The sequence below is a fragment of the Balaenoptera physalus genome (genome assembly GCF_965194825.1).
Source record: "Balaenoptera physalus genome assembly, chromosome: 2".
In the NCBI taxonomy this organism is placed as follows: domain Eukaryota; kingdom Metazoa; phylum Chordata; class Mammalia; order Artiodactyla; family Balaenopteridae; genus Balaenoptera; species Balaenoptera physalus.
Genome location: NC_138883.1, coordinates 104793192 through 104818938, shown reverse-complemented (window position 1 = coordinate 104818938; position 25747 = coordinate 104793192). Strand labels below are relative to the sequence as shown.

The following is a 25747-nucleotide window of genomic DNA, read 5'->3' as shown; positions in this document are numbered from 1 at the left end:
TGTAGCATAGTTATAAATTTTGGAATCAATAAAACAATGCATGGTAAGGGAAAGTGCAAATTCTCCATAAGAATTTGCAACATTTGTTTTGTCAATCCATCCTAAAAATGCCCCCTAATTTGCTGAAAACATCCAGCTATTTTTTATATGCTGTAGTAATAATAAGAATCTTATTTTTCTAGTACATGGGTAGATAGAATGTGCTTGGGGTTTGGGGCAAGGCATTCTACCTTGTAAGAGGTATAAGAACTTTGCAACATACAGCAAAGGATTTAGCAGCATTAGTTCAAGAGAGCATTGTGCAAGAAAACTGAACAGTGTGCTCCCGTGAATGTCCCAACTCTCTTATTCTCTGATACTTTCTTCCTCTGCTTTTACTCATTCTGTTTACCAAAGTGAGCCACAAAACACCTGAATAGCCAAAGCAAGAACAAAGCTGAAGGCATCACACTTCCTGCTTTCTGACTGTATTACAAATCTATAGTAATCAAAATAGCATGATAATGTTGGCATAAAAACAGACACATAGATCAGTGGAACAGAATAGAGAGCCCAGAAATAAACCCACACATGTATGGTCAATTAATTTATGACAAAGGAGGCAAGAATGTACAATGGGGAAAGGACAGTCTTGTCCATAAATGGTGTTGGGAAAACTGGACCACTATCTTACACTACACACAAAAAACTAACCAAAATGGACTAAAGACTTGAACCTAAGACCTGAAGCCATAAAACTAGAAGAAAACATGTGTAAAGCTCCCTGACATCAGTCTTGGCAGTGATTTTTTTGTATTTGATACCAAAAGCAAAGGCAACAAAAGTAAAATTAAGCGGAACTACATCAAACTAAAAAGCTTCTCTGCACAGTAAAGGAAACCATCAATAAAATGAGCAGGCAGCCTACAGAAAAGGAGAAAATATTTGCAAATAATACACCTGATAGATTTATATCCAAAATATAAAGAATTCAGACAATAGCTAAAAAACCGTTCTGAATAGACATTTTCCCAAAGAAGACATAAATACAGCCAACAGGTCCATGAAAATATGCTCATCATTAACCAGGGAAATGCAAATCAAAACCACAGTAAGACATCACCTCACACCTGTTAGAATGGCTACTGTCAAACAACAACAAGCATTGGTGAAGATGTGGAGAAAAGGGAACCCTCGTGCACTGTTGGGAGGAATGTAAATTAGTGCAACCAGTATGGAAAAGTATGGAGATTCCTCAGAAAATTAAAAATAAAACTTACCTTATGGGGCTTCCCTGGTGGCGCAGTCGTTGAGAGTCTGCCTGCCAGTGCAGGGGACACGGGTTCGAGCCCTGGTCTGGGAAGATCCCACATGCCGCGGAGCAGCTGGGCCCACGAGCCACAGTTACTGAGCCTGCGCGTCTGGAGCCTGTGGTCCGCAACGAGTGAGGCCGCGGTGGTGAGAGGCCCGCGCACCGCGATGAAGAGTGGCCCCCGCTTGCCACAACTAGAGAAAGCCCTCGCACAGAAACGAAGACCCAACACAGCCATAAATAAGTAAATAAAAATAAATTTAAAAAAAAAAAACAAACTTACCTTATGATCCAGCAATTCCACTTCTGGGTATTTATGTGAAGGGAATGAAATCACTATCTTGAAAAGATATCTGCATCTATGTTCAAAGCAGCATTATTTACAACAGCCAAGACAGGAAAATACATGTCCATTGATGGATGAATGCATAAAGAAAATGTGTCATCTGTGGCCCACAAGAACCAGATTATTCAGCCATTAAAAAAAGGAAATCCTGTCATTTGCAACAAAACAGATGGATCCTGAGGGCATTATGCCAAGTGAAATAAGTTAGAGAAAGATAGATACTGTATGACCTCATATGTGGAATCTAAAATAAATTGCACTCATGGATACAGAGAACAGATTGGTTGTTGCCAGAGGCAGATGGTGATGGGGTGAGCAAAATGAGTGAAAGTGGTCATAAGATACAAACTTGCAGTTATAAATAAGTCCAGGGAGTGTAATGTACAGCACAGTGACTATAGTTAACAATACTGTGTTGTACACCACCAGTTTGAACTGTGTGAGTCCACTTACTTATACAGGGATTTTTGTTTTTTAATAGTAAATACTACAATGCTACATGATCCACGGTAGGTTGAATCCACAAATGTGGAACCACAGATACAAAAGAACCACATATACAGAAGGCCAACTCTAAGTTATACGTGGATTTTCGACTGCAGAGGATCAGCAACCCTAACCCCCTCATTGTTCAAGGGTCAACTGTGTATATTTAAAAGTTGCTGAGAGTAGATCTTAAAAGTTCTCATCATAAGAAAAAAGATTTCTAACTGTATGGTGATGGATATTAACATTATGGTAATCATTTTGCAGTATACACGTATATAAAATCACCATTTTGTACACCTAAAACTAATGTTATATGTCAATTTTAATCTCAATTTTTTTTTTTTAAGTTCCCATCTTCAGAGACTTCTAGTCATTCCAGAATAACAAGGACAGGACTTAACTTCCTTCCATAAACAACTAGAAAAGTAGACAAAATATATGAAAGTGTTTTTCAGACATTGGAAAACAGGCAGCACAAGGCTGTAATCTCTGAGAAAGGGGGCAAAGAAATAGTTGAGGTCTATAACCTTCCAGCTCACTGCATGGAGGCAATACCCAGACTATAGGAACTTCCCTGGTGGTTCAGTGGCTAAGACTGGGTCCCAGTACAGGGGGCCCAGGTTCAACTCCTGGTCAGGGAACTAGGTCCCACATGCCACAACTAAGAGTTTGCATGCCACAACTAAAGATCCCGCATGCCGCAACAAAGATCCTGCATGCCACAACTAAGACCTGATGCAGCCAAATAAATAAATAAAATTTTTTTTTAAATACCCAGACTATAGACACAGGGAGAGGGGAACCCAAACAGAGCCTGACAACCTTGCTGAGTTGAGAAGACACTGAGATCAGAGTTTAGGAAAGCTGAGGTGATTGAAAGATGCAGCATTCTAGAAAGGAATCAAAACAGTGGTCCCCTAGAGTGTTTGCTGTGTACTTGGTTGCACATAAGTAGAATGACGCCTTACAAAACCAAGCAAAGAGTAGCTAGGGAGTTAGTTATAAACAGCAATTCCCAAAGCTCACATAGGGTGGGGAACCAGAGTAAACAGTTCTCAGTAGTCACCTAAGGCATCAAATAGAGTGAGACCCCAGAGGGTCATGCCTCAATAATAGGCTAAAATGGAGTAAAAGCTACTCTAGCTTAGAACCACCCTAGCAAAGGTGAAAAACAGGATTTGAGGGAATCAAACTGATTAATAAATAATTGTCAAAACAATTATTTATATGTATATATATGGCATTTTTCACAGAATTAGAACAAAAAATTTCACAATTTGTGTGGAAATACAAAAGACCCCGAATAGCCAAAGCAATCTTGAGAAAGAAAAATGGAGCTGAGGGAATCAGGCTCCCCAACTTCAAACCATACTACAAAACTACAGTAACCAAGGCAGTATGGTACTGGCACAAAAACAGAAATATAGATCAATGCTACAGGACAGAATGCCCAGAGATAAACCCACACACATATGGTCACCTAATCTATGACAAAGGAGGCAAGAACATACAATGGAGAAAAGACAGCCTCTTCAATAAGTGGTGCTGGGAAAACTGGATAGCTACAAGTAAAAATGAAATTAGAACACTACCTAACACTATACACAAAAATAAACTCCAGATGGATTAAAGACCTAAATGTAAGACCGGACACTCTAAAACTCTTAGAGGAAAACAGGAAATATACTCTTTGACATAAACCACAGCAAACTCTTTTTTTGACCCACCTCCTAGAATAATGAAAATAAAAACAAAAATAAACAAATGGGACCTAATGAAACTTCAAAGCTTTTGCACAGCAAAGGAAACCATAAACAAGACCAAAAGACAACCCTCAGAATAGGAGAAAATATTTGCAAATGAAGCAACTGACAAAGGATTAATCTCCAGAATTTACAAGCAGCTCATGCAGCTCAGTATCAAAAAACAAACAACCCAATCCAAAAATGGGCAGAAGACCTAAATAGACATTTCTCCAAAGACATACAGATGGCCGAGAGGCACATGAAAAGATGCTCAACATCACTAATTATTAGAGAAATGCAAATCAAAACTACAATGAGGTATCAACTCACGCGAGTCAGAATGGCCATCATCAAAAAATCTACAAACAATAAATGCCGGAGAGGGTGTGGAGAAAAGGGAACCCTTTTGTACTGTTGGTGGGAATGTAAATTGATACAGCTGCTATGGAGAACCTAAATGTCCAACGACAGATGAATGGATAAAGATGTGGTACGTATATACAATGGAATATTACTCAGCCATAAAAAGGAATGAAATTGGGTCACTTGTAGAGATGTGGGTGCACCTAGAGTCTGTCATACAGAGTGAAGTGGGCCTGGGCCAGAAAGAAAAACAAATATCGTATATTAACGCATATATGTGGAACCGAGAAAAAAATGGTACAAATGAACCTATTTGCAGGGCAGGAATAGAGACAAAGATGTAGAGAATGGACATGTGGACACGGGGGGAAGAGCAGGGTGGGATGAATTGGGAGATTAAGATGGACATATATACACTACCATGAGTAAAATAGCTAGCTAGTGGGAACAAGCTATAAAGCACAGGAAGCTCAGCTCGGTGCTCTGTGACGACCTAGATGGATGGGATGGGGTGGGGGGGGTAGGAGGGAGGTCCAAGAGGGAGGGAATATAGGTATACATATAACTGATTCACTGCATTGTACAGCAGAAACTAACACAACATTGTAAAGCAATTATACTCCAATTTAAAAAAAAATACAGCACAGAGACAAAAAGACTGGAGAAAATGAAGAGCCTCAGTGACGTGCGGGATCATATCAAGTGGAGATTGCTACATATTGTGTGCCAACCCCCCTCCCCCCCCAAGAAGGAAAGGAACAATTTTTAGGAAATAGTCAAATGTTTCCAAATTTGATGAAAACGATAAATCAACAGAGCAAAGAAGCCTTAATAAACTCTAAACAGGATAACCACATACCTCATAATATCATTGCTAAAAACCAGTGACAAAGAGGAAATTTTTTTAAGTAATCAGAGGTAAAAGTCACTTTGTAACCACAGAGACAAAGATAACAAACCCATGGGTTTCTTGTTAAAAACTATGTACTTAGAAAACAATACAACAAAATCTTAGAAGTGCTTAAAAAGGGCCACCTCACATCCATTAAAATGGCCACTATCAAAAACAGAAACACAAAATATGTGTTGGTGAGGATGTAGAGAACTTGGAACTTTTGTACACCGTTGGTGTGAATGTAAAATGTTGCAGGTGCTATGGAAAACAGTATGGCAGTTCCTAAACAAGTTAAAAATAGAATTTTGATATAATCCAGCAACTCTGCTTCTGCATTTATACCCAAAGGAATTGAAAGCAAAGACTCAGAAATATTTGTACACCCATGTGCATAGCAGCATGATTCACGATAGCCAAAAGGTGGAAGCAACCCAAGTGTCTATCAACAATTGAATGGATAAACAAAGTTGTATATACATATACAATGAAATATCATTCAGCCTTAAAAAGAAATCCTGATACATGCTAAAATGGATGGACCTTGAGGACATTATACTAAATGAAATAAGCCAGTCAAAAAAAGATAAATATTATATAATTCCACTTAGATAGGGAGCAGTCAAATTTTTAGAGAAAGAAAGAATGGTGGTTGTCAGGCTGTGAGGGCTGGAGGATTGAGTTGTTTAATGGGTGTAAAGTTTTGGTTTTGCAAAATGAAAAAGTTCTGGAGATTGGTTGCTCAACAACATGAATGAACTGTACACATAAAAATGATTAAGATGGTAAATTTTATGTCTATTTTATGACTGTTATTAAACTTATAAAAAATGCTGAGGGAAAAATTTGTCTCCTCCCTGCCTATCACAGATCTGTTTGCTCTACTCAAGCCTCACCGCTTCTAAGATTTCCTCACCATTCTGCTTCACATGTTTCTTAACCTCCCCTGAACTCCCAGACCACTGTACATAGTGTTATGTAATCTACCTGTCTTGAAACTTAACCTCTAGGAGCCTTGAAAAAGACTAAGTCTTCAGCTTGTTTGGGGGCCCCTCTAGTGCCTACTTTATTTTTTTTTAATAAATTTATTTATTATTTTTGGCTGCATTGAGTCTTTCGTTGCCGCGTGCAGGTTTTCTCTAGTTGCGGCGAGTGGGGGCTACTCTTCGTTGCGGCTCTAGATGCGTGGGCTTCAGTAGTTGTGGCTCACGGGCTCTAGAGCCCAGGCTCAGTAGTTGTGATGCATGGGCTTAGCTGCTCTGCAGCACATGGGGTCTTCCCAGACCAGGGCTCAAACCCGTGTCCCCTGCATTGGCAAGCGGATTCTCAACCACTGCGCCACCAGGGAAGCCTGTGCCTACTTTAGAGGAAATGTATCAGTCATTGTCCACTCGGAAAAAGAAACCACATTAAGGGCTTCCCTGGTGGCGCAGTGGTTGGGAATCCGCCTGCCAATGCAGGGGACACGGGTTCGAGCCCTGGCCCGGGAAGATCCCACATGCCGCCAAGCAACTGGGCCCGTGTGCCACAGCTACTGAGCCTGCGCTCTGGAGCCCACGAGTCACAGCTAGTGAGCCCGCGTGCCAAGAGCCCACGCTCCTCAACAAGAGAAGCCACCATGATGAGAAGCCCACGCACTGCAATGGGGGGTGGCCCCCGCTTGCTGCAACTAGAGAAAAGCCCACGCAGCAATGAAGACCCAACACAGCCAAAAATAAAAATAAATAAATTTTAAAAAAAAAGAAACCACATTAAGTATTTCAAACAGAAGGAATTTAATACAAGGAGTTTGCTACAAAGGTGTTCAAACAGCTTGAGCAACAGATGAAAGGTAAGTGTGTCTAAAGAATAGGAACTGAGGAAGCAGCTAACATCCCTAGTGCTGGAGGAAGCAAAAAGGAAAACAGTACGACTCGGAGCCCACAGTCACTATGCCACTGAGGCTGCTACTCTTGAACCATGTGCCTGATCAGAAACTAATTGTCCTACACTAACCAGCCAGCTGCCACTGCATCTACTGTCACTTCTGCTATCACTGCCATTGTTTGTGACACTACCAGAATGTCTAAGAAAGATCGTTTCTCCCTTCTCACCTTCCAGTATCCCAGTAGTGCCTCTCAAAGGCAGAACTAAACAGAAATCCAGCTGCAGGGAGTCTGGGAAATGTAGCTTGTGGATCTCCTGCCACAGCAGTGCAAAGGGAAGTACAGAAGAGTTGATATGGAGCTGAAAGAAAAGACAGTATCCAGCACCCTCCTTTGACTATTCAGCATATATTCCCATCCTTTTGCCTGTTTTGAGATTTACATACAACAACAAACTATCTCTTCTACAAAATACGCTTAATCTGTCCCCCACAAGAAAGACACAAATTCCTACCACTATGAACATCTGCTAGAGATGTTAATTCCTTTCCTAGTTAATTCAACACACATACCCACTCCCCAGATATTTTGTACTGTTAAGACTAAATTATAAAAATTAGTCACCACCGAAACTTTTATATGTAACAACAGAAGAGAGAGGGAAATGATTAACATGTAATGTTTATACACACACACACACACGGAACAGACAGACAGCATAGTCCTCATTTTTATAAATTAAATAGCCATCAGACTGATCTTTTTTTTCATAGCCCATATCATTTTCCAGTTGCCTTCAGTCAGCACCTTAGCTGACTGTGGTTCTTTACCTGGTGGGGAGACCCTAAACTTCATTCCTGAAGTATTTAAGTTCTTAGTGAATTGCTATAGCCTTCCTTAACTTTTACAACTGAATATGGGGGCACTAAGGAGGCACTGCAGAGAGTCACATTGTTTAGCAGCAGCCATATGTCCCTTGATAATTGGGATCAAGCACCCCAGTCAATATAATAACACCTTTCTTTTCCCATTGGTCCAGTGGCACAAGAACCCTAAATGCTCAAATGGGAGTCTCAATTTCCAGTTCAGTGGGAGCATTGTTGGTTTCCTAGTGGATGTATTCTTCCTTTGGGACCCAACCAGCAGAGCCCAAAATTGCAGGTACAGGAAGCAAAAATTCTTTGAGTGGGTTATTAGATGTAACATTGCCAAGTGTCATTCTCACTTACCCCCTTGATTCCTGGACCTTTTGATTCAATGACAACCCATTAGCAAAGAGCATCCCTAATGCCCAAATTGTGGTTTACAAATACCATTCACACTTAAAAAAAACAAAACTTCTATGAGAATGGCTGATTAAAGGTAAGGGATAGGAAATATAATAAGCTTCGAAAGCCTTCTTGTAACAGAAAATAAGGAAGTTAACCAAAATTACAGGAGTCACGTCACAAGGAAACAGCCATCTTTAAAGTGTTCTCACAAGTTTTCATATGCTGAATAATGGTCCCCAAAGATATCAGGTCCTAATCCCTAGAATGTATAAATGTTTCCTTATATGGTAAAAATTTTGCAAATGTTACTAAGGATCTTGAGATGGGGAAAGTATAGGATAATCAGGATGGGTCCTAAGTGTAATCACATGTATTTTTATAAGAGAGATGCAGAAGGAGATTTGACATACAGGAGAAAAGAAAGCAGTATGACCATGGAGGTAGAGATTAGAGTGATGTGGCTACAAGCCAAGGAATGCTGGCAACCACCAGAAGCTAGAAGAGACAAGGAACAGATTCTCCCCTAAAGCCTCCAAAGGGAGCGTGGCCACGCCAACACCTTGACTTGGCCCAGTGAAACCGATTTTGAACTCCTGGCATCCAGAACTGTGAAACAATAAGTTTCTATTGTTTTAAGCCACTATGTTTGTGATAATTTGGTACTGTAGCCATAGGAAAATACACTAGCCAAAGATGGAGCATTTTGAGCACCATCAAATAATTGCAGTGAATCACAGCATATAAGGTATGTTGTTCTTTTTTTTTTTTTTTTTTTTTAACAATTCTTGAGTTCTAAATGAATACACATAAATTTGTTTGTCATTAGGTAACCAATTCATTGTTCTGAAAACTGGTAACGGGAAATAATTGTTCTTCAGAGTAGCAATACTGTTGATAAGGAAAAGTTTTGCTTTATAGAAAATTTTAAACAAAAAAGGACTTGTAGAATTAGGATACCACCATTTTGCAATTTGTTATGAAATAAAAGAACTAAACAATGATCATCAATGGCTATTAAAACGATTAGGTGAAAAGGTTACGGGGAATGTATAATCGGGCTGACAACTTCCAAACCCCACAGTTCAATCCCAACATTAAAAAAAGAAGAAAAAACAGACCAAACAGACATATGTACCTCCTGATGTGATGGAATAGGAAATACAAAATACCAAAATGAAATTTTCTTGACAAAAATTCAAACCTGAATCCCTTCAAGCTTCTAAATCTAAATACCAGTTTACAAGAAATATTGGGGACAGGAATATATTAAATAATATTGCTGAGATCCTATCAGCAGAATCCAAAATATGGGGAACTGTTGAGGAAAAAGACCGAGTTTGTTCAACAGATAAACTGCCAATACAATAAAGGTAGAGGGAGGAATCTATAATTAAAAGAGATTTAAGAGATATATCAACCCAACGTGTCTTAATTCAAATAACCCACTGTAAAACATAATTATGATACAGTGGGGGAAATTTTAAAACATTTGGTATCTCACTAAATTAAGGAATTACTACTTTAGGTATGATATAGTGGGTTGAGTTTTTTAAATGTTTATTACTTATCTCAATTGTGATATACATACTAAAGAATAAATGAATGGAAAAATGTATTTGGGCTTTACTTCAAAATAGCCCAGTTGGGGTTGGAAAGTTAGTCCAAGGGTAGATAAAACAAGGTTGGTCAGGAGTTGATAATTTTTGAAGCTGAATGATGGGTACTTGGGAGTTTCATTATGCTATTCTATTTATGTATATGCTTGAAGATTTCCGTATTAAAGATTTCTTTTTAAAGTATCTTCTGGGCTTCCCTGGTGGCGCAGTGGTTGAGAATCTGCCTGCCAATGCAGGGGACATGGGTTCGAGCCCTGGTTTGGGAAGATCTCACATGCCGCGGAGCAACTGGGCCCGTGAGCCACAACTACTGAGCCTGCGTGTCTGGAGCCTGTGCTCCGCAACAAGAGAGGCCGCGACAGTGAAAGGCCCGCGCACCGCGATGAAGAGTGGCCCCCGCTTGCCACAACTAGAGAAAGCCCTTGCACAGAAACGAAGACCCAACACAGCCAAAATTAAATTAATTAATTTAAAAAAAAAAAGTATATTCTACAGATCCTCACTGCTTACAGAAAAAGTCCAAACTACTTGACAGAAGCACAACACTAGGTTTTCTGTAATCTGGCCACCTTCCAGGCTCATCTTCACCTGCCCTCATTCCCAGCTACCTCCTCTTTACCTATAAGGAGCTACATTTATTTCCCTGAACATACCCTGTATTTTCATGCATTTGGTAATCCCATTTGCATACCTGGACAACCCTTCATTACTTTCATCATTTGGTGAACTCCAAGACCTAGTTTAAGTGTCACTGTTTCTAAAAATCTTTAATAGACTCCTTGAAATAGGACTAGTCCCTCACTTCAATAGACTCCTTGAAGTAGGATTAATCCCTCACTTCAAAGCAATCCCAACACATCATGGACATGACACTCCAGTACACCCCTTATATCATCCCATCATCATCCCCTCCCCTCCCCACGTTACTCAGATAAAATTCTATGGTCCATCATTATGATCACTCCCTTTAACATAACCTCAACTCCTTTGCCTCTCTCTCATACTTGCTAGGATAAATCACAAACCTGAGTAAAGGCTACTCTATGCCTGTACTCTTGCAGCTGAATGTGAATGAGTGGCTGATTTCAAACTCACTTTCCCTAATGTCAGTGGGTTCTTAATACTGCCAGGCATCATTTTTTCCCCCTTAATCTCTCTTCTTTTCTAGTTTCCAATCTGAAAGAATCATTTAACACATTTGCCTCTTTCTAAACCTCCAATATCTCTTCCCCCATACACATCTCATAAAATCATCTTTATTTCACTGAACAAAATAAAGGTAATCAAAAGAGAATTTCCAGGATAACCAAATGGCAATAAGCATATGAAAAGCTACTGGGTTGGCCAAAATTTTCGTTCGGGTTTTTCTGTGCCATCTTACAGGAAAAACCCGAAAGAACTTTTTGGCCAAACCGATACTTAACATCATCAGTCATTAGGGAAATGCAAATTAAAACCACCATCTGATACCACCAACACCCACCAGAATGATTAAAATGACAAAGACAGATTAATAATATTAGCAAGGAAGTGAAGCAAATGCAACTCTCACACCTTGCTGATGAGAGTTAAATTGGTAGATCATGTTGTAAAAACTGTATGACAGTATTTACTAAAGGTAAACATATGTATGTATACCTTATGGCCCAGCAATTTCACTCCTACATACCTACTCAATTGAAATGTATGCATATGTTCCCTATAAAACATTTCAAGAGGTTCATAGAGCACAATTTGTAATATATAGATAAAAGCTGAAAACAACCCAAATGTTCATCAGCAATAGAATAAAGTATGGTATATTCATATAGGGAATATTACACAGCAGTAATAATCATTGAACTATGGCTACACACAACAACATAGGTGAATCTCAATGTTGAGTTTAAGGAGCCATAAACAAAAGAGAACATAGTATTTATAAAAAATTCAAAAACAGGCCAAAGAACCTATGGTGTTGTTACTGAACGCAACTTGGGTCCACTCACCTGACACGCAGCAAAGCCAATCTAACACCAGGCTGTGATAAAGGAAAGTACTGCATTTATTTGCAGGGCGCCAAGCAAGGAGAAGTAGCAGCTAATGCTCAAAAGACCCAAACTTCCCAATGGCTTTTGGTTTTTAAAGGCAACTTTAGGGGTGAGGGTTGCAGGATGCGTGATCAGCTTGTGGACATTCTTCTGATTGGTTGGTGGTGAAGTTTCAGGAATATTAATCATTAATCTTCTGGTTCCTACCAGTCTGGGGTCTATGATCTTGTGATCCACATGTAGTCAACACCGTCCACCAGATGGGAGTCTTAGTTTCTGCAGAACAACTCAAAGATACACATCAGACTGTTATCTATATCCCTTCAGGAGGAACTAGGAGTCCTCTGACTCTATTGTTCAAGCCCTTTGTTTCCGAATTTTCTACTTCTCTAATCATTAATTTGAGACTACTCTTTGAAACTTCAGGAAGGCCTAGGAATGGAAAGCTTTTTTCTACAAACCAGAACTGGAGACACAGAAGGACTTGCACCCAGGAGGGCCCTGCAGGGTCCTGCTCAGTTTCAGTGTCAGGACAGTGGTTATCCTTGCTGCAGCTTGGGTAGTAACTGGAAAGGGTCACAGGAGCCCTCTGGGTTGCTGGTAATCTTCTGTTTCTTGATCTGGGTTCTAGTTACACAGGTTTGTTCACTTTGTAAAAATTACAAGCTATATATTTGGGATTTTTGTACTTTTCTATATGTATATTATACCTAAAATTAATTATTAAAGAATAGAAAAATAGAACTCCACAAATTTCACAAACCACCACACTGACCCATCTATGTACATCTGAGACCAACTACCCTGCCTGCACTCCCGTTACTGTGGGTGAACTGTTGTTCATGCTTCCATCAGAGACAGGCCCTTTCTCCTGTGCACTACATAACTACCCTCTTCTTCACAAGGATGTCACCCTGGCAGGTATCCCGTCTCATTCCTACATCTTCTCTTCTTGACTAGATCTTTCCCATCAACTTACAAACATGCTATCACTTTCCTAATTTTTAGGACAAACTGCTCTTAACCTTCCATTACTTTTATTCTCCTTCTCTTGCCTTAAAGCAAGACTCAAACAATTCATCTATACTTGCTGAATCCAGATTTGTTCTAACATTCTCCTTGAACCACCTCCAATGTCATGTTCTCACCTCCACACTCCACAAAAACTGATCTTATCAAGGTCACCTCCACATTGTTAAATCCAACAGTCGCTTCTTCATTCTCAACTGATTAACCAGTTTTGGGCATAGTCATCAACTTCCTCTTTCCTGAATCACTTTCTCCTTTACACTTCCAGAATGTTATTCCAGTTTTCCTTCTATTTACTACACTAGCTGCTCCTTTCCAACTCTCTTGTTGGTTCCTCTTTGCCTCTGTGACCTCTGCATTTTTTTTTTCACATCTTTATTGGAGCATAAGTGCTTTACAATGTGTTAGTTTCTGCTGTACAACAAACTGAATCGGCTGTATGTATACATATATCCCCACATCCCCTCCCTCTTGAGCCTCCATCCCACCCTCCCTATCCCACCCCTCTAGGTCCTCACAAAGCATCAAGTTGATCTCCTTGTGCTATGCAGCAGCTTCCCACTAGCTATCTATTTTACATTTGGTAGTGTATATATGTCAGTGCTACTCTCTTACTTCATCCCAGCTTCCCCTTCTCCGCCGTGCCCTCAAACCCATTCTATACGTCTGCGTCTTTATTCCTGCCTTGCCACTAGGTTCATCAGTACCGCTTTTTTAAATTCCACATACATGCATTAGCATACAATATTTGTTTTTCTCTTTCTGACTTACTTCACTCAGTATGACAGATTCTAGGTCCATCCATCTCACTACAAATAACTCAATTTCGTTTCTTTTTATGGCTGAGTAATATTCTATTGTATATATGTGCCACATCTTCTTTATCCATTCATCTATTAATGGACATTTAAGTTGCTTCCATGTCCTGACTATTGTAAATAGTGCTGCAATGAACATTGTGGTACATGTATCTTTTTATTTTTAATTAATTAATTAATTTTTGGCTGCATTGGGTCTTCGTTGCTGTGCATGGGCTTTCTCTAGTTGCGGCGAGCAGGGGCTACTCTTCATTGCGGTGGGTGGGCTTCTCATCGCGGTGGCTTCTCTTGTTGCAGAGCATGGGCTCTAGGTGCGCAGGCTTCAGTAGTTGTGGCACACAGGCTCAGTAGTTGTGGCATATGGGCTTAGTTGCTCCGCAGCATGTGGGATCTTCCCGGACCAGGGATCAAACCCATGTCCCCTGCATTGGCAGGTGGATTCTTAACCACTGCGCCACCAGGGAAGTCACACATGTATCTTTTTGAATTATGGTTTTCTCAGGGTATATGCCCAGTAATGGGATTGCTAGGTCACATGGTAGTTCTGTTTTTAGTTTTTTAAGGAACCTCCATACTGTTCTCCATAGTGGATGTATCAATTTACATTCCCACCAACAGTGCAGGAGGGTTCTCTTTTCTCCACACACTCTCCAGCATTTATTGTTTCTAGATTTTTTGATGATGGCCATTCTGCTTGGTGTGAGGTGATACCTCATTGTGGTTTTGATGTGCATTTCTCGGATGATTAGCGATGTTGAGCATCTTTTCATGTATTTGTTGGCCAACTGGATGTCTTCTTTGGAGAAACGTCTATTTAGGTCTTCTGCCCATTTTTGGATTGGGTTTTTTGTGTGTGTGATATCGAGCTGCATAAGCTGCTTCTATATTTTGGAGATTAATCCTTTGTCCGTTGTTTCACTTGAAAACATTTTCTCCCATTCTGAGGATTGTCTTTTTGTCTTGTTTATAGTTTCCTTTGCTGTGCAAAAGCTTTTAAGTTTAATTAGGTCCCATTTGTTTATTTTTATTTTTATTTCCCTTCCTCTAGGAGGTGGGTCAGAAAGGATCTTGCTGTGATTTATGTCATAGAGTGGTCTGCCTATGTTTTCCTCTAAGAGTTTGATAGTGTCTGGCCTCACATTTAGGCCTTTAATCCATTTTGAGTTTAGTTTTGTGTGTGGTGTTAGGGTGTATTCTAATTTCATTCTTTTACATGTATCTATCCATTTTTTCCAGCACGACTTGTTGAAGAGGCTGTCTTCTCCACTGTATATTTTTGCCTCCTTTATCAAAGATAAGGTGACCATATGTACATGGGTTTATCTCTGGGCTTTCTATCCTGTTGCATTGATCTATATTTCTGTTTTTTGTGCCAGTACCATACTGTCTTGATTACTGTAGCTTTGTAGTATAGTCTGAAGTTAGGGAGCCTGATTCCTCCAGCTCCATTTTTCTTTAAGATTGCTTTGGCTATTCGGGGTCTTTTCTGTTTCCATGCAAACTGTAAAATTTCTTGTTCTAGTTCTGTGAAAAATGCCATTGGTAATTTGATAGGGATTGCATTGAATCTGTAGATTTCTTGGTGAGTATGGCCAATGGTTTATCAATTTTGTTTATTTTCTCAAAGAACCAGCTTTTAGTTTTATTGATCTTTGCTACTGTTTTCTTCGTTTCTATTTCATTTATCTCTGCTCTGATCCTTATGCTTTCTTTCCTTCTATTAACTTTGGGTTTTCTTTGTTCTTCTTTTTCTAGTTGCTTTAAGTGTAAGGTTAGATTGTTTGAGATTTTTCTCAAATAAAAGGTGAGAAAATTGAGGTGAGTTTGAATTGCTATGAACTTCCCTCTTAGAACTGCTTTTGCTGTGTCCCATAGGTTTTGGATCAGTGTGATCATAGCGTTTTTGTTGTCATTTGTTTCTAGGTTTTTTTATTTCTTCTTTGATTTTTTCAGTGATCTCTTGGTTATTTAGCAGTGCACTGTTTAGCCTCCATATATCTGTGGGTTTTTACTGTTTTTTTCCTGTAATTGATTTCTAATCTCATAGCATTTGTGGTTGGAAAAGATTCTTGACACGATTTCAGTTTTCTTAAATTTTCCAAGGCTTGATTTGTGACCCAAGATGTGATCTATTCTGGAGAACGTTCCATGTGCACTTGAGAAGAAAGTGTATTCTTCCTCTTTCCAGCAGAATATCTTAAAAATATCAATTAAGTCTATCTGCTCTATTGTGTCATTTAAAGCTTGTGTTTCCTTATTTATTTTCTGTCTAGATGATCTGTCTATTGGTGTAAGTGGGGTGTTAAAGTCCCCCACTACTATTGTGTTACTGTTGATTTCTCCTTTTATGGCTGTTAGCATTTGCCTTATGTATTGAGGTGCTCCTATGTTGGGTGCATAAATATTTATAATTGTTGTTTTCTTCTTGGATTGATCCCTTAATCATTATGCAGTGTCCTTCCTTATCTCTTGTAACAGTCATTATTTTAAAGTCTATTTCATCTGATACGAGTATTGCTACTCCAGCTTTCTTTTGATTTCCATTTGATGGAATATCTTCTTCCATCCCTTCACTTTCAGTCTGTATGTGTCGCTAGGTCTGAAGTGGGTTTCTTATAGACAGCATATATAAGGGTCTTATTTTCATATCCATTCAGCCAGTCTGTGTCTTTTGGTTGGAGCATTTAATCCATTTACATTCAAGGTGATTATCAATATGTATGTTCCTATTACCATTTTCTTAATTGATTTGGGTTTGTTTTTGTGGGACTTTTTCTTCTTGTTTTTCCCGCTTAGAGAAGTTCCTTTAGCATTTGTTGTAAAGCTGGTTTGGTGGTGCTAAATTCTTGTAGCCTTTGCTTGTCTGTAAAGCTTTTGATTTCTCTGTTGAGTCTGAATGAGATCCTTGCTGGGTAGGTTTTTCCCTTTCATCATTTTAAATATGTCCTGCCACTCACTTCTGGCTTGCAGAGTTTCTGCTGAAAGATCAGCTGTTAACCTTATGGGGATTCCCTTGTATGTTATTTGTTGCTTTTCCCTTGCTGCTTTTAATATATTTTCTCTGTATTTAATTTTTGATAGTTTGATTAATATGTGTCTCCGTGTGTTTCTCTTTGGGTTTATCCTGTATGGGACTCTCTGCACTTCCTGGACTTGATTATTTCCTTTCCCATGTTACAGAAGTTTTCTACTATAATCTCTTCAAATATTTTCTCAGACCCTTTCTCTTTCTGTTCTTCTTCTGGGACCCCTGTAATTCGAATGTTGGTGCATTTAATGTTGTCCCAGACGTCTCTGAGACTGTCCTCAATTCTTTTCATTCTTTTTTATTTATTCTGCTCCCCAGCAGTTATTTCCACCATTTTATCTTCCAGCTCACTTATCCGTTCTTTTGCCTCAGTTATTCTGCTATTGATTCCTTCTAGAGTATTTTTAATTTCAGTTACTGTGTTGTTCATCACTGTTTGCTCTTTCATTCTTCTAGATCCTTGTTAAACGTTTCTTGTATTTTCTCCATTCTGTTTCTGAGATTTTGGATCATCTTTACTATCATTACTCTGAATTCTTTTTCAGGTAGGTTGCCTATTTCATCTTCATTTATTTGGTCTTGTAGGTTTTTACCTTGCTCCTTTGTCTGTGACTTTTTTGTCATTTCTTTTTTTTTTTTTTTTTTTTTTGTGATGGCTGGGGCTGTATTCCTGTCTTACTGGTTGTTTAGCCTGAGGCATCCAGCACTGGAGTTTGCAGGAAATTGGGTAAAGCCGGGTCTTGGTGCCAAGATGAAGACCTCTGGGAGGCCTCACTCCAATTAATATTCCCTGGGGTCTGAGGTCTCTGTTAGTCCATCAGTTTGGACTTGGCACTCCCAAAACAGGAGCTCGGGCCCAACCTCTGGCCTGGGAACGAAGATCCTGCAAGCCGCATGGCACAGCAAAAAAAAAAAAAAGGTAAATAAGGAGCAGTACAATAACAAAGAATAAAAAATAAAATAAAATTAGAAAGATAAAAAATATATTACGAAAAAAATATATATAATTGAAACAATGGCAACAAGGTAAAACAAAACCACAACAAAAAAAATGAAGGGCTTCCCTGGTGGTGCAGTCATTGAGAATCTGCCTGCCAATGCAGGGGACACGGGTTCGAGCCCTGGTCTGGGAAGATCCCACATGCCGCGGAGCAACTGGGCCTGTGAGCCACAATTACTGAGCCTGCACGTCTGGAGCCTGTGCTCCGCAACAAGAGAGGCCGCGATAGTGAGAGGCCCGTGCACTGCGATGAAGAGTGGCCCCTGCTTGCCACAACTAGAGAGAGCCCTCGCACAGAAACGAAGACCCAACACAGCCATAAATAAAATAAATAAATAAAATTAAAAAAAAAAGAAGAGAATCTTTAAAAAAAAAAAAAAATGAAAAAAAGGGGGAAACAAGCCAAAAGGAGCAGAATAACAAAGAATAAAGAATAAAATAAAATTAGAAAAATAAAAGATTTATTAGAAAATATATATATATAAATGAATCAACAAGGTAAAACAGAACCCCAACCTAAAAGAAGAAAGAAAAAAAAAAGGCCTTGGCTATGGGGGTGGAGTTTAGGCAGGGGGTGGAACTTAGGCAGGGGTGGGGTTTAGGGTGGGGTGGGACCTAGGCAGGTGGCAGGGTGACGTTTGAACATGTGGTGGGGCCTAGGCTCAGGGCCCATGCAGCTGGAAAAGGCCTTGGGGGCGGTGCCTAGGTGGGGCGACGTTCAAGCATGGGGCGGGGCCTCTGCTTAGGTCCTGTGCAGAAGGAGAGAGGCAGCACGTGGAAAGGAGGGCCTCTGGCGTGTGGACTTCCAGGGTTCGGAGGTAGGGCCCTGAGTGAGGGTGTGTGGGTGGAGTTTAGGCCCAGCACGTTGGAGGGAGGGGGTCTCCGAGCATAGAGGTGGGGCCCTGGGTGGGGGTGTAGGGGCGGGGCTTGGGGTCTGCGTGGCAGGAGGGAGGCTCCGAGGGCAGAGGATTAGGCCCAGGAGCCCAATAGGCTCCCTGGTGCCTAAGTGGACAGGGAAAGAGCTGGCCGTGTTCCCTTCTGTTTCTCGCCCCCCCCCACCCCAGCCAAGGGTCTCCCCCAAGGGTCTCCCCCAGGGTCTCCCCCATTGCGCGCTAGACCCCTAACTGTGGGTGGGTGCCGCTGGGTGTAGGAACTCCTCCCCTCCCCCAGCCACCCCTCAGGGGTGCTGGTCCCGGAGGTCTGGCCTTTACTTTTGCTCCCCCTTCCCTCCCTCCCACTCCCTCAGGACCCGCGGCTGGAGGGGGCCTCGGTGGGCAGAGGATCAGGTCCCAGATCTCAGCAGGCTCCCGGGGGCCCAAGTGGGCAGGGGAAACCTGTCCACACTCCCTTTTGATCCTCTGCCCTCCCAATGGTCCCCCAATTTCCCCCTTCGGGCATGGGATCCCTTCCTCTCCCCCAGCCGCCCCTCAGAGGCGCCAGTCCCTTCCCGCCTCCACTTCTCCTCCCCCCTCACTCCCCCCCATGCCCCATGTCCTACCTGGTCACTGTGGATTCCTCCTGCCCCCTTAGGTGTCTGTGGTCCCCCACTGGTGCCTGGCAGGTGCCCTAGTTGTGCGGAGACGCGAATTCTGCATCCTCCTAGTCCGCCATCTTGACTCCACCGTCCTCTGCATTTTGGAGAGCCCTCAGAACTCATTTGGGAGGCTCTTTTCTATTTCTGCCACTCGTTTGGGACTCGCATCCAGTTTTATGGGTTTACATATAAGCTGATGAATACCATACAAGTGTCTCCAGTCTAGACCTCTCTCCTGAACCCAGATTCCTGTCACATTCATCTCAACATCTCTACTCAGATGTCTAATAGGCATCTCCAATTTAACATGTTCAAAATCAACCCCCTGATCTTCCCCTGAAAAACCACTCTTCCACAGTGTTCCTCTCTGGCTTGATGGTAACTCTGTCCTTCTAACTTATCATCAGAACAAAAGCCCTGGAGTCATCCTTGACTCCTCCATTGCTCTCACAAACAAGGTCAATCTGTCAGCAAACTCTCAAACCAAACCTTCAAAACATTTCCAGAATCTGACCACTTTCACCATTTCTACTGCTGCAACCCTGGTCTAAGCCACTACTGCTAGTGCTGAGATTAGTACCACAGCCTCCTAACGAGCCTCCCTGCTCCCACCCCTACCCCCCAACCAGTCTGTCCTCAGTGCAGCATTAAAATGTTAGATCATGTCAGCCCGCTGCTCAGAACCTTCCAGGGGCCTACGATCTCTCTCAGAGAAGACAAAGTCCATGTAATGGGGCACAAGCGCCTTTACAATATATCCTCCTCCCCTGTATTCTTAACTCTTTTCCCCCTCCTTTACTCTGCTCCGTTTACACCAGCTTCCTTGCTGTTCCTCAAACGTGGCAGGTGTGGTCCTGCTTCAGTGCTGTGCAAGTCTTTCCTCTTGGCCTAGAATGCTCTTCCCGCATTTATCCTCACGGATCATTCCTTCATCTCCGTCAAATGTTTACTCAAATGTCACCTTTTCATTAAGGGCCTCCCTGACCACACTATTAAAGATTTTCCTCCCCACTCCACTCTCCTAAGGTCTCATTCACTTCCTTCAATTTCTCTCCAGCACTCGTCTCCTTCTAATATACATATACATTACTTATCCATTTATAGTGGTTTTCCCACTGGTATGTGAACAACATGAGCATGGGGATTCCTGTTTTGTTGACTGCACTATCCCCAGTGTCAAGAACAATACCTGGTAAATAGTAGGAGCTTACTTAATATTTGTGGAATGAATGAATGAGTTATTTCATTGCTCATCATACACTCAAGCGTCACAGAGATGGGAACCATATCTTTGTAATGACTGACCGGCTAAGGGGAAGAAGTAAGAATAGGTATTCAGTTCAACTGAAGGACTTAAGGCAGGCAATGGATTTAATTATTCTTTCCATTTTTTAATCGAAATACTTTTTCTCCTCAAATAAATTATATCTTCTGTTCCCAGACAGGGTTAACTGTCTTTTCTTCCTTTCTTAAATTTTCGCTCAGTCAAGAAAAGAGCAAAGATTACAATAGGCAGAGTGTGCAACAAAAAATATAGTTATTAAAACAACACTTATCGGGACTTCCCTGGTGGTCCAGTGGTAAAGAATCCACCTTGCAATGCAGGGGATGCGGGTTCAATCCCTGGTCCGGGAACTAGGATCCCACATGCTGCGAGGCAGCTAGGCCGGCGTGCCACAACTACTGAGCTCGTGCGCCTCAACTAGAGAGCCTGTGTGCAGCAAACTACAGAGCCCACGCACTCTGGAACCCGCACGCCACAACTACAGAGCCCATGCACCCTGGAGCCTGTGTGCCACAACTAGAGAAGAGAAAACCCGCACGCCACAACTAGAGAAAAGCCCGCACACCGCAACAAAGAGCCTGCACACCAGAACAAATGATCCTGTGTGCCACAACTAAGACCCAACACAGTCGAAATTAAAAAAAACAAAAAAAAAAACACTTACCAACAGGTCGCAAATCAAAACTAAAGAGGAAATTCAAACCTTGAGAATATAAACATAGTTGCTCAATTCATTAATGAGATTTTTCCTATCCAGAGAAAGGGTATAGAAACAGATATGACTCAGAGGGAAGGAAAAATCAACAGATGTGTTGGTTTAATTGTACGGTTCTAAAATACACTCACCAAATGAGGGAGGAATTTGACCCTTCTGATAAGAAGACCTTATGTTTTTTATTAAATAAAGAGCACTTCCTATTCCCCTTTGAATGTATTTCTAGAGGAAATTTCAATGCTTGGAGAATTCCAGCAACTTGTTCCCCCAAAATGACACGTTCACATTTTAATCTTGTTAACGTACTTACATAAAAACTTATTTATTTCACGTGAAAATTTAAAGAGGAAGTTGACTATGAAGCCAAAAACCCACGTTCTTTTCTCAGAACACATGCACTCGGAAACTTTTCTGCCCCTTGCAGCCCTCTCAGAGGAGGACCAAGGACAGTCACAAAGGCTAGCAGGTGGAGAGGTCCACAGCCACCACTGCTAGGGACAGACCTTACAGGGCTCATCTGTGGAGCATCTGGCTATTCATTAGTCATCCCCATGATGGGGCTGAGAGCAAAGTGAAGAGGACTCAGTGTGACAGTGCAGGTAAGTTGGTGGTGGCAATGCCCATTACCAAAGGAGTACAACCTTACAGAAAGCAATCGCTAACTTAGAAAATTCACTGTATCAGACACAGTGATAGCTATGTCAGAGTACAAGGGTTGCAGGGAAAGTTGGTTGTGAGAGAACACCTGATTAACTGAATCAAGATCAGAAAAGAAGGAACACACTAATGACTTCACGACATATTAATGGGAACATCATTCAAATTACACAAATTAATTGGTATATAGATCACTTTTCCAGAGCAGATTGTATGCGGGAGACCAGCTCTACCATACACAAGATATGCTTATCTGTTTATGAGGTATCCTCTTCCCATCACAGAAGAATATAACTAACAGCTAATTGCCTTCTGATTACCTGACAATTATCTCTGGAGCTTTAGAAAGGAAACTGTTTCGCCAGGTAACATTTGTTAGGCAGGCGGATGGAAGTGTGGGGCAGAGAACACATGTACACACACACACACACACACACACACACACACACACACACACAACTGTCTCCCCACAAGGAAATGTATAAGCCACAGAACTATGAACGGTGACCATTCCATTCACATACTTAAATAAAAGTTTTGACTCAAGAGGCATAAAGATAGAATAACCAGACCTAGTTTATTCTTGTTATCTAACATAATTATTAATACTACAGCACCCACCCACCCCCAAGTAAAATGTGTTCCAGTTTTGACAATAAATTATACGGTGACCTTACCTAATGGCAACTACCATCTTTCTCATGGAACATTAAGCTTTGGTTGTGAAGCTTGCAAAATTAGTGCTGTAATTTTCCCATAAGGATATCGATGGTCATATGGGTTAAATCACCCTGCCTTTTCCCTTACAGAAAAGTCATGAATCTGGCAATGTTAACAAAATGAGGAGGGCTTTCAGTAATGAAAGAATCAGCTGTGTTCCTCTATATTCTTTTGCATCTGCCATTTATACAGCTTGCCATGATCATTCCAGAACAATGGGGATTCTCTTGCTAGCCACCAGGGATTTTAAATGTCACCAATAGTTATGAGAAAACGTCTCAACGTTTTATCTTCTCTCTGGCTTACTAGACAAAAAGTAGAGTCAGGGATTTGAATCAGAAGCTATTTATTTTTAAGTTAATAGTACAAAATAGTACAAGGCCTTTTTACCCTCAAAGTCCCCTCCCTACTACCAAGCCTAGAATTATTAGGAACGGCCTCTCCAAAGAGTGAAAAAGCCAATACCAAGAATTCAACTGAAACCCAGGGTCTCCTGCCACACTCCCTCCCTTATTCACCCAAAGAGCTGGTTCTTATTCCCAACTCGGTGGGAGAGTCAGTGGAGGAGCTATTGGAAGTGAGGGGAGTGAACAGTCAGTGTTCACCCAGGGCAGCAATTTGCAAGGCAACAGATCTACTCACCACACTCCAAGAGCAGCCCCCTGACCCAGGGGGAGGCCATGGATTCCAGAGCCCTGGTCTCCCACCCCACACCGTCCCAGAGTGTTCTAGGCACGTTTGTACATGTTCCTGCCCCTCGGGTTGCAATCCTCTCACGGTGTATCTCACAGTTCAGTCCCATAGATGGCCTTATAACGTAAATACTCTTCTAAGCACTGCAGAACGTTATCGTCCACCTTTGGGTCAAACTTGTTCGCCAAGAGGTGATGATTCTGAAGAATCCAGTGCAGGTCCCCAGCCCCATAAATGCAGATAGCCCGCTGGTGGATTCCAGAGCAAGGTGCATAAGGTGCCCCCATACTGATGTCTCCCTCATGGAGCTGCCATTTGACCAGCCTGGCAATGGCGGTCATGTCTGAGATGTGAAACTTGGGGTGGTAGGGGACAGAGCCAGGCATCCACGGCGCGCGCTGAAGGGTGGCCCAGAGGTGCTCATCCGGGCTATAGGTGTCTTTTGCCCATTCGATCAGTCTTTGGGATTTGGGGTTCTCTAAGACATGTTGGACAAAGGCTCGAGAAGCCACAAAATAGGCATTCCCTGTGAACACAGGTAAGTTATCAGGGGGAGGGTCCTTCATCTGGCTGGTTAGGTGCAATGTGTCTGTCACCTCATAGTGGTATTTCCAGCGAGACTTTTTGTACTCAGTAGGTATCTCGGACTCCATACTGTTCTTCCCGTTCAACATCTTGAGGGCCAGGACCATCTCAGCATTGGTCTTTATAGGAAAATCTGTCCCACACGTATTCAGTAAGTATTTCCATGGCACCGAGCTCTGGAGCAAGTCTTCCATACAGTTCAGGTCAGCCTGCACCCTGGACCAGGAGGCGTAAACCACCCGGACCAACTTACTGGCCATGAAGACATTTGGGAAGCAGGAAATGATGGCCTTGACTGCCTCTTTGAAAGTTTCTGGGGACTTCTCATCCACATGGACGCAGTATATGTTCTGAGGGGCATACACAGCTCGCAGCAGCCGTTCGAAGTTTTCAATCTTCTCATGGACCACCACAGAGTAGGCGATGGGGAAGTCTAACTCTTCTCTGCTCAGTGGGAACTGGATGAACTTCCTCTGGGATTTAAACTGCTCACAGTCTCTGGTCATGTTGAGGTAATCGGTGTCTGTGAAAGGCTCCCGCTTCTTCTTGACTTCCAGATTGTCCAGGAGAGCCTTGACCACTGCTTCCTGGTCCCCTCGGGTGATCCCAGAACAGTTGATGGATCTCTTTGCTGGCAGCTTCAGGGACTTGTACAAGATGTCCCTACAGCGCTGGCTTCGGAAGTCCCTGGATTCCAGATCCAGGGAATCTGTGTCACATTTTAACCTGAGAGAAAGTTTCAGAGCAACAATGGCCAGCAGCATATAGCAGCCCAGGGCCCACAGGTGATGCCCCCCGCAGAGTTTCTTCCTCCACTTAATCATCTTCATGGAATGGGAGACCGGTAGAGTTTGGGCACAGGGAAGGAGGAGGAGGATGAAATCCTTGGACAGAACAAAATGCCTTCAGTTACAAACTAACCTGGAACATGCTCAAGGTACATCAAGTTCAGCTCCGAAGTGAAGGCAAAAATAGGTTTCTTCTCTAGACAAATATCCTCAGTCAAGTCCTGCCTAGGAACTTCACACACCCAGCTCACTGATGGAGGTCTATAACCTGACACTACAAACCAGCTGATCGTGCTGGGGTTGGGATCAGGATCTGGCTCCACCTCCACATCAGGAGACAGAAAGGGAAGCAGAGCTGAGTACCTGTTGCTGTAGAGGTGTAATTAATAAGAGGAACTCCCCGCCCTTCATTTTTCCTTCTTCCCCCCAAACCTTACCACCCTGTTTCTAACATAGCTCTTAACTGGGGGATAGAATTTCTGATCGGTCTAGAGAGAAAATCCATGAAATTCAAACTCTCAGCTTCAGTTCTAGAAATGTCCTTTTAAAAGATAAAGTACACTTCTTGCTCTTATTTGACAGTTCATATTTTAGGATGCTTTCACCACATATAATTCATTGGTTAGATGTGGCATCTAGCCACGCTTTAAAGAAAATGTTCTTAAACAAGTACAAAAAATTGGATGTAATTCCAAAAATACATTGTAATCATTCATACAGATAACTCTCAGTCTATCCAAATTTAAAATATATCCACACAGAGACACACAAAGCTATGCATATGCAATATTTAATGAGAACTTTCTTTGAGCCAGAAATTTCTTTACATTTTCCCATTGAATCTTCACAACATGCCTAAAACATAGTAATATTAGGCCTCTTTTATAGAGAGGAAAACAGAAGCTAAATAACTTGCCAAATGTCATATACATTATAAGAAGCAAATCTGGGACTCTTCCATACTCCCTCTTCCCCCCAATTTTTTTT

The 25747-nt window shown here is 41.6% G+C and overlaps 1 protein-coding gene across 5 annotated transcripts in view; it reads right to left on the bottom strand.

Moving 5' to 3' along the window:
* Positions 1–1556: 1556 nt before the first annotated feature.
* GCNT3 (glucosaminyl (N-acetyl) transferase 3, mucin type) overlaps positions 1557–25747 on the bottom strand; it is a 106529-nt gene continuing 82338 nt past the window's right edge. For 4 of the 5 annotated variants that reach the window (XM_082447447.1, XM_082447446.1, XM_082447448.1 and 1 more), the window contains one exon: positions 1557–24856. In XM_082447447.1, coding sequence (XP_082303573.1) covers positions 23480–24802 — 1323 coding nt within the window. In that variant the 5' untranslated portion in view covers positions 24803–24856 and the 3' untranslated portion in view covers positions 1557–23479. Of the gene's footprint in view, positions 25084–25747 lie in introns of all 5 variants that reach the window. The other variant, XM_082447449.1, reaches the window with a different exon arrangement.